This window comes from Pundamilia nyererei, unplaced genomic scaffold, assembly GCF_000239375.1.
Source record: "Pundamilia nyererei isolate P.nyererei 1_Seehausen unplaced genomic scaffold, PunNye1.0 scaffold00505, whole genome shotgun sequence".
Taxonomy (NCBI): Eukaryota; Metazoa; Chordata; class Actinopteri; order Cichliformes; family Cichlidae; genus Pundamilia; species Pundamilia nyererei.
This window is the reverse complement of record NW_005187906.1, coordinates 133,903-148,628: the sequence shown is the minus strand read 5'-3', so window position 1 is coordinate 148,628 and position 14,726 is coordinate 133,903. Positions and strand designations below refer to the sequence as shown.

Sequence of the window (14,726 nt, the reverse complement as noted above, 5' to 3'; positions counted from 1 at the left end):
AGAGGACAAAAAAATATGTTTTTTAAAAATGGTGTGTCGACCTTTTGATGTCTGCTGTTTATTGAGCTGTGTGTGTGTGTGTGTGTGTGTGTGTGGCTCTTGACATCTGTGTGTGTGTGTGTGTGTGTGTGTGTGTGTGTGTGTGTGTGTGTGTGTAGGTGCTGTGTGACGACGTGATGAAAGCAGATATCGACGCTGTGATCGCAGACCTTCTTCAGCTCTATGATATGGAGGCCAAGTGTATCTGAACAACACACCTACAAGACCATCACGTCTCTGTTTTGCCACTTGACTGTGCAGTACAAAGCTGAATGTGTGTTATGGTGCACATTGTAGTGTAAAACTGTACTTATATAGTGCTCTGCTACAACTGAGCACTCAAAGTGCTTGAGTTCAGGTGTGTCTAAGGTAGAAGAGCACTTTGTGTCTTTGCCCCAGTTATTCTGTGAGTTAACAAAAACATGCCTGCACTACTGATTTCTTCCAGTGTGGGGAGACATTTCTTTCATTTCTGATCTGTTATTTGTCGGCCTTGCACTGCATAATACATCCTGAGCGCTTCAAAAACATGCTGACTCTCAGTACCACCGATCTCTTCATATTCCACACATCACACATTTTTACTACAAATGCTAGTAGATCTTTCTGGACTAGGGTAGTACAGCACAGTTTTTTTGTTTGTTTGTTTTTTCTTTGAGATTATAGGCTTGATTAGTACCTTGCAGAATAAACCTGCATATTTTCAAGGACAATGGATGCTACATACTGGATACCATAAATATCTTGTATTTTTACGATGCATAGTATTCACATACAAATGCATTGGTTGGATGAAGTATTATAGAGGAATATCTGTAATTTCCATTAATCCATTCATTTTTATTAACTACTTGTTCAGTTCAGGGTCACAGGAGGCCTGGAGCCTATCCCAGCCACGATGCCTCTCGCTTAGGGCGAGAGGCATCGTGGCTAAACAACTTGCAAGTCTGTTTCAGGGCTAGCAAATTTTTACATATTCATGCATTTTCTCCATGTATAATAATGTTTACATATTATGATTAGAAACTATTTGTAATTTAAAGGGGGCTCATTCTGATAATAATACAAATATTTGGGACTCGTTTCCCCTATATTCTGTCAGAAATACATGCACAGACATGAGCAAGCTGAGTAAGTGCAGCTCTGTAGACGGGGAGACGAGGGAGTATATTTCCCACTTCCAGCATGGCGAGAAAGTAACATGTCTATATACCAGGGGAGAGCTGACCTCATTCACTTACAGTATGATTATAAGACTGAGCCTACCTTAAGTTCATGGATGTCAAATGAATAGATAAAACAGTGTTAAGAGATTTTTAAATGGTTCTTTATTCCCAAGTTTTACTTATATTTTTTTCAAGCTCATTTATAGGAAATACTTTGAATGGAAAAGATGATGTTGAACTTTTAAAGTTTAATCATTTAAAGTTAACATTGTGTCACCCAAAAATGAAAATATGGTGTTGGAAATGAAAATAAGATCTTTTTAAGGAAACTATAAAAAGGAACTAAATTTGTAACCAATTTGTTTGGGACTGAGACAATAAAGGGAAATGCTGAGAAACAGACTAAGAAATTCTTGTGTTGTTTTTTGACAAAATAAACAAAAGGAAGATAATGATGTTACAGTGATGTCCATAACAGGTATATTATTCCCTTCTTAGTGCTTTTTGTGGTTACATAGCATGTTTCATTTAGTAAGATTCACATTAGCCACAACAATGCAGCTGCTATTTTCCCTGGAACATCACTACATTTTGCAGAGTCTGATGCGTTTTGTGACAAAACAACATAACATACAAAATAACATTTCAGCATAATCTAATATGGCATACATTGACAATAATTAAATTCATTTGATTAACTTCTACAATGATGAGAAACCTGGCAGAAGTATATTTTTTTTAAATCATGTTCCACTTATTTCTTGTAAGGGCATATGAAATTCCTTTAGTCAAATAATAATACTACTACTGAACTGGAAATGAGCAGAATAGGTCCAATTTAAGAGCGGCTTTTTGTTTGTTTGTTTGTTTGTTTTGTTTTTTTTAATTATCAAGAGTGAGTATGCAGAAGTTAATGGCAAACCTATTACTCATTTTAGGGTTAAGGACTGAAAAATCTCCATCAATACTAAATATAACCATCTCGACTCACAACTGAAATGCTTTGTTTTATCTAAGACTGCTGGGAAGTACTGGAAAAAAATTAAAGCAATTTTTGCTCTCTGTAAATCCCTACTGGATTTTAGTGATGTCTTGATTCTTTAGAAGGTTTGATCATGAAGCAGGGATTAAATTTCATTCTGTTTGGTATATAAATAAGTCCTCAACAAGTCTTAAATGTAATTTCTTACATTTCAAAAATGCTTGATTCACTGCATTGTGTCACCTAATGTGACTTGAACAGGTGTTCAGTTGTTTTTATGGCAACAAATACCAGTAAACAAAGTTAATAATAAATAAAAGAAAATATGTCAACACTGTTTGTGAAGTCACTTTTCTTTGGTCCTCAGTCCTCATATTCTTGTCTTTCCTTCACCAACCAACTTTTTTTAGGCACACTGCTTTTCCCTCTCTGAGGCTGGTTCTGCTGTACCTATCTTCCTGTTAAAATGTAGTTTTACTTATCACCAAGTGCTTGTTCAAAATGCATCACCTAATGATTGGACTTCTCGCTGTTAATATTCAGATGCATTTCAATACTGCAACAAATGACTGCAAGTTGTTATTTAGCAAACTCATATAAAGTTAACCATTAGCGTCAGGTGGCTAATAATTTTTCGCGCTGGTAGTTTGGGGGTTTTGTGTAATATTTTGTTTCAGTAAGCAGAGTAAAAATAATCAAAGTATCCAAAATAAAACTACAATGTTTGGGAAAGCTATGTCAAAAATTCCCTGCTCTGTTTAACAGGACTTGGAAAATATTTAACTACCAATAAAGCTTCATAGAGGGCTACAAATTCTGTAATCCTCATCTGTACATCTTTAATACCTTTAACTCAAATCAATGGCTAGACAGTTGAAACTTGAATTCAACTTAGTGTTTCAACAGTGATTCCAAACACACACCAAAACTGGTTTTGGACTGGATAAAGCAGGCTAATATTAACTTGCTGGAATGGCCTTCCCAAAGCCCCGTTTTCAACCCTACTGAAAAATTGTATCAAATATCCAGCAAATACCAGAGGCTTGTTGATGGCTTACCAGAAGCATCTGGTCAATGTGCAACTTCTCAAGGGACATTTAACAATTAGCCAGATATTTTCCTGGGTATATATGTATACTTTTATCTTGTGTGGATTAGAGGAAATCCAAAATAAATGAAAAACTTGTGGATCCTATTCTTACTCAAGGTATTCCTGAATCCTTTGGTGAATGTACTGGTTCTTATACAACATGTCTCATTCACCCATGCACTAATATTCATTCACACACACACACAGGTGGAGGCAAGCTACAGTTGTAGCCACAGCTGCCCTGGGGCAGACTGACAGAAGCGAGGCTGCCATATCGTGCCAGCGGCCCATTACCAGTAGGTGGAGTGTCTTGCCCAAGGACACAATGACAAACACAGACAGAGTTGAGAATCGAACCGGCAACCTTCCTGTTACAAGATGAGCTTCCCAACCCCCTGAACCACGGTCGCCCCAATAGAAAACACCATAAGAAGATTGTTGTTGTGAACCTACACTACACAAAAACACTAAACTGAGATAAATCAATATGGTGAAATGTATGTTTTCTTCCTTCTTGTTTGGCACTGTGCTTGGATGTCTGCCACACTGCTGGTTGTGATCATCTCTTGAAGATATACTGATGATAAGATGAATATGGAATATATCCATCCTTACATTCTGTATGTTGCCATTGCTGCTGTGTGCGAGGAGAAAACTGAAATTGTGGATACTATTAAAGTCTTTTTTTTCTTCCTTCTGTTCAAAGCTTCTTAGATGTGATATATTTAGCAGATGAGCACCTTACTTTCCTGAATTTAGCTTGCAAAAAAGAAAAATCAGGTCTGCCTGTACGTGTGTGTTTGTCCAGGTTGAAGATAGTCACATGATCATTTGTGACACATCTGAGTCTCTGCCCCCCTCCCCCCCTCCTCTCCTCGTCCTCTTCGTGCATTCTGCCTCTCTTCACGGGGCAGGATACATTGCATGCATCCCAACAGCATCACGTGTCATGTAGCATTCCTCTTCTTGACACATTTTCTCCCTTCTCATCTGTCACTCTCGTTTAACTCCAGCTTTTTCCCCCCCTTGTGCATGTACTGGGAAAAATCTGTCTGCTTCTCTCCTCAGTTGCTCCTTTCCTGTCTTCCTTGTCTCTGTTTTTCTTCTCTCTCTGTTCCTGTCCATCTCCGTACTTATCCCTCTGCCCAAATCCTCAGCTTCCTTCCACTGCTTTTGTTTTCACCGTCTGTCCTGTGTCCCTGCATCTCCCACATTTTTCTCTGCTTCTCCTCCCTTCTGCTGTCCTCCTCCCTCTGTCTCCCTAATGTTGTATTAATAATGGAGAAGGTGCACGTTCAGGCAGGCTCCATAAATTAACCATCAGATGGGAAGGAGCAGAGGAGTAGGGAGAAAGGAGAGCAACATAGATGGATGTGAGAGGAGTGGAAGGAAGGTTGGTAGGTGAGGAGAAGAAGGAGGCAAAGATGAAGGTAAAATGACGAGTGGAGGATTGGAGAGTTTATCTTTGTATCGCACTTCAGCACTCTCCAGCCTGCTTGGATGGCCTCCCCTCTCCTCTGTCGACTTCTGATCTGCTTACACATCACTTCAGCCTTTACTCTGGGCTTGAGGGCAAGTCAGAAGGTCACACTCACACAACCAGCTGTGTTCATGTGCATCTCCATGTGCACGAGTGTTTATATCAAAATGACAGTTTGGGATGTTGAAGCTGTATCAAGCCTGCAGTCTAGGAGCTGAGTGTCCTTGACCTGATAAAAGCCCTGCAGTCTTCAGCTTCAGACCTATGAGATATCAACCAAGTGCTTCTAAACACACTAAATGCCTAATGCACAGACAATAGATTGAAGAGAGCAAGTTTGTCTGTCAGTTTGTGTGCGTGCGTGTGTGCCTGGTCTTAGTATTTAGGGGAGGAGCAAAAAGAGCAGTTTGCATGATTCATCGTTCGTGTAAACAGAGCGATAATGAAAAGATGGATCGGTCAGCAGACAGAAAAATCCATCGTACTGTCAGCTGAAGGTCTGTCAAGGCCTTATGAGACACAGCCTTTCTTAGTGGGAATATAATTATAAAGAAACTGTTCAAATGTGAAGCATTTCTTTGTAAAAATAGATGTTATATAACAAAAACAAAGTGTTCTGAAAAAACATCTTCAGTTATAATTTATTAAGAGTTAAGACTCAAGGCCAAGAGTCTCTAGGCATGCCAGCAGCTTGGAAGCTTTACTTGGATGTAGCCATGCTTTGAGCGGATATGCTAATATGAAAAACCTGTAAACGAACGCTGGTGATCCAGTTGTCAAGAATAATATTCAAATTTGGTACGAGGTGGGAAAGTATATATTTACAAAAAAAAGATTTGTATCATCCATCAGATGATATCATATCCTGAGTCGTCTTTTCAGTCTGACTAGAAAATATGTTGTTGTTGTTTTTTTTAATTCTTTTTTAATGCAAGAGTTAACTACAATATCTACTGCTGAGATGCTTTTTTTTTTTTTTTTTAAAGCAGATGAACATATTTCACTCACTGGATCCCCTCAATTACCTGCCACATCATGACAAATGACAAAGGTTTGTTTAATAAGAGGCGTCATATCAGAATTTTGTGTCTTGTTCCTCGGAGACTTCAGTAGCTCCACTATGTGACTTTGCACTGTCTTTTCTGCAATATAAATTTTTACAGCTTCTCAATTTTTTGGAAATTTAATTAAACTCAAATGAAACTTAAATGGAAGCAGGAGCTTGTTTGTTAACTTGTAATCATAAGCATGTCTCCAGCATGTTGATAATTATCAGTAAGGTACAGAATTTGACAGGATAAAATTTTGACCTGAGGCTGGTGCTAGATTAAAACGATCAGCAAAGGAATTACAATTCACTACCTGGGACCACATCCACGTTTAGGTTTGGCAGTGTTTCGAGTACATAATGGCAGATGGTGTGTGCATGAATTGAGCCTGCAGTTTGGGGAAGGGCTCAGAGGGGACTGGCGCCGGCTCCCAGGCAAGCCAGATCCTCATGTACTAATGAGAGGTAAATGAATTGAAAAAGGGACGGAGGGAGGGTGGGGCACTAAAACAAGAACAAACAGCTTTTAGTACAGGGGAGTCATATATGGACAGAGAACCAACTCCTGAAATCAAGATATACTATCTCTCATTCATCATGTGGAATGCAAATCACTCTCAACTGTGATTGAGCTAACAACACAAATGTGAACCTCAAATAAAGACGTAAGACTTTACTTGAATTAAAGATAAGAAGATGAAACTATAAAATCAGCACCAAAGCTTTCATCAAGATGTGTGTGTGTGTGTGTGTGTGTGTGTGTGTGTGTGTGTGTGTGTGCATGGACAGTCTGTGGTCCATCTCCCTGCAGTGTAGAGGATATCTATTAATAAATTCATTTGATTCATCTATAAATACATTTCTCCTCTTTCTCCTCACACTGGCGTGCTGTATAATGCTGTACAACAGCAGCCATGCATGTGGATGGGGGAGGGTGGTGTGGGTCTGGGTGACTGGTGTACGTGTGTGTGTTGGCTGGAGATTACATGAAGTGAACATATGACTCTCTGTTCTTCAGTGCCAGGATATGCAAGCTTTCAGCACAGTGGACAGCTCCTGAGCTTTGTGGAGTTGCAGAGAACAGAAGAACAGCCCCCAGCTTCTAAAGTGGGATTAACTCTGGTCCCTCTCACCCAGACACATGAGCTGTGGACCAGCTTCCCAATGTGTGGAGGCCACTATCTACAGGGCTTGTATGTGCAGACTCTGAAAAGAATTGTTTTTGCACTTGACTTCATAGAGTTTGCATGAAAAGAACACTTTGTCTCTTCAGTTGATCTCACTCCACATAACAGGGCATCCTTTTCCATTCATGTCATAAGAATTGCTGCTGCTTCCAGAAATATAAACTCATCTTCTCCTGTGCCCCAGAGGAGATTTCCCAGAACCACACACTGCAAACAGAACAGGAAGGGCTTTAATTAACTGGATACAAATGGTGCTCAAGCAAATTGCTTAAGCATGCAAGCACAGTTAAGCACAGCTACTGTCTGCATGTTAGCTTTAAAGTATTAAAGTTTAAAGTTGGAGAGTAACATGGTATATTCATTAGTATCCTGTACTGCAGTGGAGGACCTCAGATGGTACTAGGTAGGTCTTATGTGGTTTTCAGCGGCTTGGCCGACTGCCTAACATTTCCCTTACTTTGCAAAGGTGAACTTAAAGATGAATGTGTGACACATTAGAATAAGACATATTTCTGGCTCTCCCCAGACACCATTTTGTTCCCTCTGCCACTTTACAGGGAATTTTGTATTACAGTACAGCTGTTGTATTGCTACAAAGTAGACAAATGTTCTAATGCATTTTTATAGAGGCAGTAGGTCTGTCCACAATCAAAAATAATTACAACTTGCTGAAAATTTTCTGTGCCATTTTTTCAATCATTTGGTACTAAACTAAGATTAAAACAGTAACAACAAAGACTGTTTGTCTTTTCGGTCAGTTTTCAGATTGGCAGTTGTAACAAAGCTCACAACTTTATTTAAATAAATGGCAGAGGTTTAGAGATTTTACACACTTAAGCAAAAAACAAACAAAAAAATCTATCTGACTGTAAACTATACACAATGAAGTTATCCACCTGTTCTTTAGTGAAGTCTCGTTTTGGAGCTTTAAGTTGAGAATTTAGCTTTTGCCTTCTTGGTGTTTTGAAATTAGAAACAAAGAGCAACTAAGAAACCAAATGACTCTGCATGCTGGTAACAGTAACTTTTCTACAACAAAGCAGGCCTACCTGAAACATTGTGTGGCATTATAGAGAATATAAAGTCATCAGGACACTGTTTACTTAGGGGGCAATACAAGGTCATTAAAATGTGTTGTTTTCTCACAGACTTCTATACAATCAAATGTTGGTTAGTATGACTGGAACAGAGCTACTACAGTAATATGATAAACAACAAAACAAGTGTTAACGGGACTCTATGCAGTCCTGTGAAAGGTAAGTATACCATTAGTGCTGCCAGGAATTAGTAATAAGTAATAAGGTAATTAGTATCCAGGTGCTGCTAACCGAGCACTCAACGAGCAAGTGTGAACACCTCTATAAAAGAAGTTGTGGCAGTTTGCTTGTATGGAGCATTCAGGTGTGTGTTAAAACAATGTCACAATCTTCGCAGGACTGGCTGTCCTGTCAGACTATGCAATGCTCAGAGAGAGAAAAAAAATACCCAAAAACAGAAAGACCCAAGCACTATATCTCAGATTCCACATGTCTCAGTTAGCATGTTAAATGTTAAAGTTCATGAAAGTACAATAATAAAAAATCTGAACCAGTCTGGCTTGTTTGGAAGGGTTGCCAGAAGAAAGCCTCCTCTCTAAAAAGAACATGGCATCATGGCTTAGAGGTGCAAAACTGCATGTGAAGAAGTCACAAGACTTCTGGAATAATGTCCTTTGGATGGACAAGACAAAATTATTCGAGACAATTTATCTGAATTTCAGGAGTGGGCCAACACCTTGTACACACCCCTTCCAGTTGTCTGTCTGTATATGACCCCCCACCTCCTGAAAGACAAGCTGTTTGTTGTTTTTACTTGTTTTTATGGCACATCCTCCCTCCCTTTTTAAAACTCATTTACCTTTCATTAGCACATGAAGCTATGCCTGGCCCAGAAGCTAAGATTGTCCCTAAACTGCAGCCTTAATTCTTGCTTAACCATTATCTACCTGAAACTCTAAATGAGGATGTGGTCCCAGCTAGTGAAGGCATATCATAATGCACACATTTGGCAAAATAACATATCACCACAAACACCACACCATTTATGTAAACCTTTAAGGAAAATGTCGGTGTTCTTTCTGTATAAAGTGTTCGTAACTCAAATGCCAGACATCTAAAGATTGTAGTGAATTTAAATGGACAGGATCTGATCCACGTGTTCTTTAAATGTAGTACTAATTGCCATTTTGTTTAAAGGTGCTGGATTACATATTTTGCTGTTTGCAGAATAAGAGTTTTGATGTTTTCCGTTGTTATAAGATTTGCCGTTAGTTGATTTGGCATAAAATGAGTTCTCCAAATTACCAAAATGGCTGCCTATTTTGGTAACTTGGAGAACTCGATTTAAGCCAAATTAAGGACCTGAACAGTGGTGAAGTGGATTAGAATGGTTAGTTTGTGGCTTTAGGTCTATAAGTGAACGACTGGAAGCTTTATTTTTAAAAGGTAATGTTGAGATCAATGCGTGCCCGTGCTGGGATTTTTTTAAAAGATGGCTTTAGATGCCAACTGATAACAGAGACTGCTCTAGAGGAAAAACGTTCGTTGCGGTGTGTCTGGTGTCGTCATGACGCAGTCGAGTAGGTGGGGGTGACGTATAGAGCATTCCTCAACCCCCTCTAACGGATGCTGAGACTGAGCTCCTGTGCGCGCGAGCTCTGGTAGCAGCTCAATCTCCTCCTCATCCTGCAAAGATGTCGCATGAGCTTCTCCTCACACGTTTCTTTTCTTTCCTTTTTCTCCCACTGCCCTTCACAGTTCGCCGAATTTGGTTAAATTAGCTGCTTTCATAGCAGGGAGTAGCTATCCTCGTCCAGGCACACGGACGCCCCCTCCCCACAACGGAGGTGTTTAAACCCTCAACCGGCGCATTCTCTCTCTCTCTCTCTCTCTCTCTCTCTCTCTCTCTCCAACCGCCGCAGAACTCCGCCGACCAACCGTCAGGTGACCGCGCGGAGCGGAATATTCACCCGCACGGCCGTCGACTTTCATCCCTTCACTCCTTCGGACTCCAGGCAACGGGAGCTGCCGCATTCCCTGTCCCCCCGTGTCCTCTCATCCGGTTTGGGACATTCTCCGCTCCACGCACACGCAGATTAACGGGGATTCTGCCTCCCCACCCGCGCGCTGATGCTGATGTCCTTGAGCTCGGCCTGGACGGTGAGTCGATGAGTCCGTGCGTGCTCGCGTGCGTCACTGTTATTTACCCCGGGTACCCGAGCGCCTTTTTAATGGGGAAGATGTGCTGCTTTCGCTGTGATTCGTTACTCGCATATCGGGAGGTTTTTACGGGCTTACAGAATATGCAACATGGCCTGATGTGGCATTTGTCATCGCAGGCCTTACACAGCTATAATAAAGCCTATACAGTAGAGCATACCATAATAACCTGGCGAGCAGCGCTATGACATTATAAGGAAGTGTGTGCCTGCGTGTACGCGCGTCTACGCGCCGATGTGCGTGCACACGCGTGTGTAAATCTACATATATATTCATCCTTCCATCCGTCCACTCATCCGTGTCCCGTGTCAGTTGATGAAGGGCTACAGTCCCACATTATCACCGAGCAGCACGCGCTGTTCTCGCGCCTGTCTCTTGCCTTTCCCGGGCGCTGTATGCAGCAGACATGTAAGGGCTATTTGGGATCAGTTACGTTGTTTGTCTCGGTTACGGTGCATCGCACCTGCAGCGCCAACTGCGGAGAGGTTTCATTTTGATCCGGTAATGATCCGTGGCCCAAGGGATCTTCACATGTCGCCCGGCGTCGCGTGGGTGTGAGTTAGGCAGAGTGGGCCGGCGGTGGCCGGGCCAGTAACCTTGCGGAGGGACATCGGGTAAGCTAGTAGCGCACCACTGGCTTCACTCTGTCTCTCCTTGCCTTTGAGCGGGCCTGCCGTGTAAGTGTCTCGACTTTATTCATAACCTCCTCTTGTTGCTGTATGTGTTGAAGATGAGCCGAGAGATGAAGCTTGAGTAAGTGTGAAGGTGACCAGGAAAGGTCGTTTTGAATGGGAAATACACTGTTGCATGAGGCAGTTCCAGGTGCACCAAGAATTAGTAATGTGTGTGAATGTGACTTTAGCTTTGGGTGGGTGGAGATGTATATGCGCTCATGTGGGAAGGACATGGGATACCTTGAGTATATCAGTGCTGGATGTGATGGATACAGATGGATACACGATAGTACCCATTAACTAGTTATCACTAGGCCATTTTCTTTCATTCTTTCTTTCCCCTAATTTATGCCCACATTTTGTTGTCTTTCTCAAACGTTTTCCATCCCCACCCCCCTCATCATTATCCTGTTTCTTTAACGGGCTCTACCGTAATGTGGATATCTAAGCCCTGTTGGCGGCCCACCTTTAATGGCTTCAGCCTCTTGACTGTGTTAAATTCTAAGTGTGCTATTCCCACTGGGGAATAACAGAAGTGTGACTGGCACCAAGCCAGGCAGGCAGCTGCCCAGATACAAAGGCCCCACCAGAGGGCCTTTCGGAAAGTAGGACTGCAGGTGCACAGGTGCACTGCAGCGAGCTATAGGGAATACTGACACGCTCGCATACATGGAATGTGGACAATCTCACCACAGATGACAACAGTGTGCACAAGATTTAGAAACATGAACACACTGCTGCACACAAACTTATTCAGTTACACATGCTCAAGTCTGTGGAGCCTGGTTTGCCTCTATCCACCACACACAACACATAAACACACATACTCACACACACATACAAAGTCAGAAAGCATACATGGACCTCCTGGCCCGAATTCAAATCCCATGAGGATCTTCTCTCCTGTGTCTTCTGCACACTTCTCAACCTCCTTGCTGCTGCAATGAAGAGAAAACACCAGAGGGAATAGAACAGACACTTTCTCTTTTTAAAAAAAATAAAATTGCTTCAACCCTCTAAGGGATAGTGTGTGGACAAGCAGGTCCAGCATTCAGTATAAATGGGCAGGCTGCTGACAATTGTGGTGACCTTTTGTTTGACTCTTTTCATGTTCAGACACATTTTCAGTCAGGACAGGACACCCCTACCCCCTTTGCTGACTCTCTTATTTTGAAAGCGTTGTTGTGTATGACACATTTGTGTGCGTCATGACAGATCATATAATTGATGTCTCTGGGCATGAGGGTTTGTGTCTTTGTGTGCTTACTGTCCATTTGTGATGCTTGCATCCTGTGCCTAAAGGTTTGTGTGCATAAGAGTTAGAAATGCATGACAAAACAAAGTGCTTCTCTTTTTTTGCTATGTATGTAATGCAGCCTTACATGCACTTGTGTGTTGCACACATCAAAGCTGAGTCAAGCAGAAGGCCACATTCAGAGTTGGGTGCAGTAGTTTGGACGATGAACAGAAGCTGTTTGTTACGTGACTGTTACAAAATCAGACGGAATCAGTGAGTAAGACATCAGGCTGGATAAGAAAATGTGCAACTGGCTGACTAAATAAATGATTGCAGTAGCAGGAAGCAGGTAGACGGGGAGAGCAGCAAGAAAAGGGTGTTGGGATTGGGGCGGAGGTAAAAATAGGTAAAAATAATAACAAGCAATGAGACACCACAAGACACAGAATGGAAGAACACAAAAAGGTGGTAAAACCATATAGATGGAGCAGAAAGATAGATATAGAGCAAGAAGAAGCTTCAAAGGCAAAGGAGGGTGACTCAGTCATAAACTAACACTCTCAGTCAGGATAGAAGCATGACAGGGAAGAGAAGAAAAAGGGGAGGGAGAAGATGCAAGAGGCAGAGACTGAAGAGTGGAGAGGAGGGAGGAGAAAAGGAATTAATAATCAGTTTCACTTTGGGGGTTTTTCTGCTCGTCCACATGTAAAATACTCTTATAGGGAAAAAGAATCTGATGTGTCATGTGTGATGCTGAGAATAGTTAAAGGTGGTGCTATTTGCTCATGCAGGATGAAGCTTCGTTAGTGTTGGTGCAGTGGAAAGAGAAAGGAATGTGCTGCTGTCCTAGGCGATGCTGAGTGTTGTTGGTGTCAGATTTATTTTAATGAAATTTGTCCCAGAGATAGGTTAACATGTCAGTGATTAGGAAATTGTTTTTCAATAGATTAAGATGAGGAGCTCACTTCAGGAAATTCCAGATGTAGTGTATTCAACTGGTCTAAATTAATACTACCGGAGTATGACAGGGTAGCTTACTGTTTAGAAGTCCCACAAAAATATCAAAATATCTAAAGCAGGAAAAAGAATATATCTAGTTTCCCCACCAGTGGCGTTTTCAGTTTTTTTTTTCAAATTTTTTCCCCCTTTTTTAATGTAATAGCCCCAGCGAACCGGGGGGATGGGATTAGAAAATTCCATCTGATGTAAAACCAAACCAGCTAAAATTACTTGCAAATTCAGTGAGTTCCCACGACATTAATAATCACAGACCTCCCAACTACATCAAGGGGCTCTACAGTAGGACATGTGGCTGCCCTATAACCATATGGTGACCCCATGTATGATGCAGGACAAGATTCCCGGGGATAGTAGGGCTAAAACAGTGCAGTGCTGTAAATACAAAACTATTTTATTGAGTGGTAGAATTAAAGAATAACGTCTCACACATACTTTGTGTGAAGTCCTCTATTGTGAAGTAAAGAAGTTAGAGAATGGATGGCTGTAGAAAACCCCCCCCACTATTGCTATTTAGGCACAGTGTTACATTGGGTGACATGCTCTCCCACGTTTGCACACATTCGCATTTTGACCCACAGTTGTAAATAGTTCTCTGTAAAACATCAGTTTAGTCCTCTTTAAGAAATAAAAAACTGCAGTGCTCTGTTTTTAAATGGGTCTATTCTGCTTTACCCGTATTTCTGTTCCCTGTATACTGTTCCAAAGGTGCATGATACTGTAAAACATAGCCAGTCTTTCAATTAATGTGGTTATCGTATGTAAGTAATCGGTCTGAGTGAAAAGCTCAGGATTCAGACTGCTCCACTCACGTACTTTGACACAGTCTTTTGTTTTCTGTTTGACTCTGTGTGATGTCAGTGAGAGTAGGTCTGGTGGCACGCATATAAGCCTTATTCACATGACTTTATAAAACTTTGTGAGGGGCAGCCAATCAGAAGAAAATTATCTGAAAGGGAGCGGTAGGGGACTGAAAACAGATTATTTTAGATGAGCATCAGCTGAGGAGCTTCATAAATGATTAGTGTAAATTACTCTGAACTGTGAATAGGGCTGCTCGATTATGGAAAAAATGATAATCACGATTATTTTCACTGAAATTGAGATCTCGATTATTTGACGATATTTATTTAACAATAACAATGTATTGAATAATGACTTTAAAGATTGTCAAAAAATAATATAAAATAGTGTGCAAATGTTTGCAATATAAAAAATAAATGAAAAATGCAAACATCTATGTTTAGTGAACTTTGCAGTGTTGCTCTGTGGTGCAACTACGACACTGTAGCAAAGTTTACACACTCTGTCTACTTGATCCACGTCTGACTCCGCGAACCCATAATGTTTCCACACCACTGAAGTTTTTTTTACCTCTCTTTTCAACCAACAGCAGTCACTCTCCTCTCCAAATAACTTCTGCTTAGCTTTCCGAGCTTTCCGAGCTTCCCTCGGGTAGTCTTAATCAGCAGTCCCCAACCCCTGGGCCTCGGACTGGTACGTGAGTCGTTTGGTACCGGGCCGCAAGAGTTGAGGCTCAGGTGTGAAA

General features: G+C 41.3%; 2 protein-coding genes across 4 annotated transcripts in view; both read left to right on the top strand.

Annotated features, from left to right (window-relative positions):
• Positions 1-920, top strand: part of ccnq (cyclin Q) — a 9,413-nt gene extending 8,493 nt beyond the window's left edge. For both annotated transcript variants that reach the window (XM_013916196.1, XM_005754092.2), the window contains exon 6: positions 159-920. In XM_013916196.1, coding sequence (XP_013771650.1) covers positions 159-248 — 90 coding nt within the window. In that variant the 3' untranslated portion in view covers positions 249-920. The remainder of the gene's footprint in view (positions 1-158) is intronic.
• An 8,737-nt stretch (positions 921-9,657) lies between these two features.
• The window catches only part of atp2b3b (ATPase plasma membrane Ca2+ transporting 3b), a 116,442-nt gene continuing 111,373 nt past the window's right edge, over positions 9,658-14,726 (top strand). For both annotated transcript variants that reach the window (XM_005754087.1, XM_005754086.1), the window contains exon 1: positions 9,658-10,189. The gene's annotated coding sequence lies outside the window, so the exon portion shown is untranslated. The remainder of the gene's footprint in view (positions 10,190-14,726) is intronic.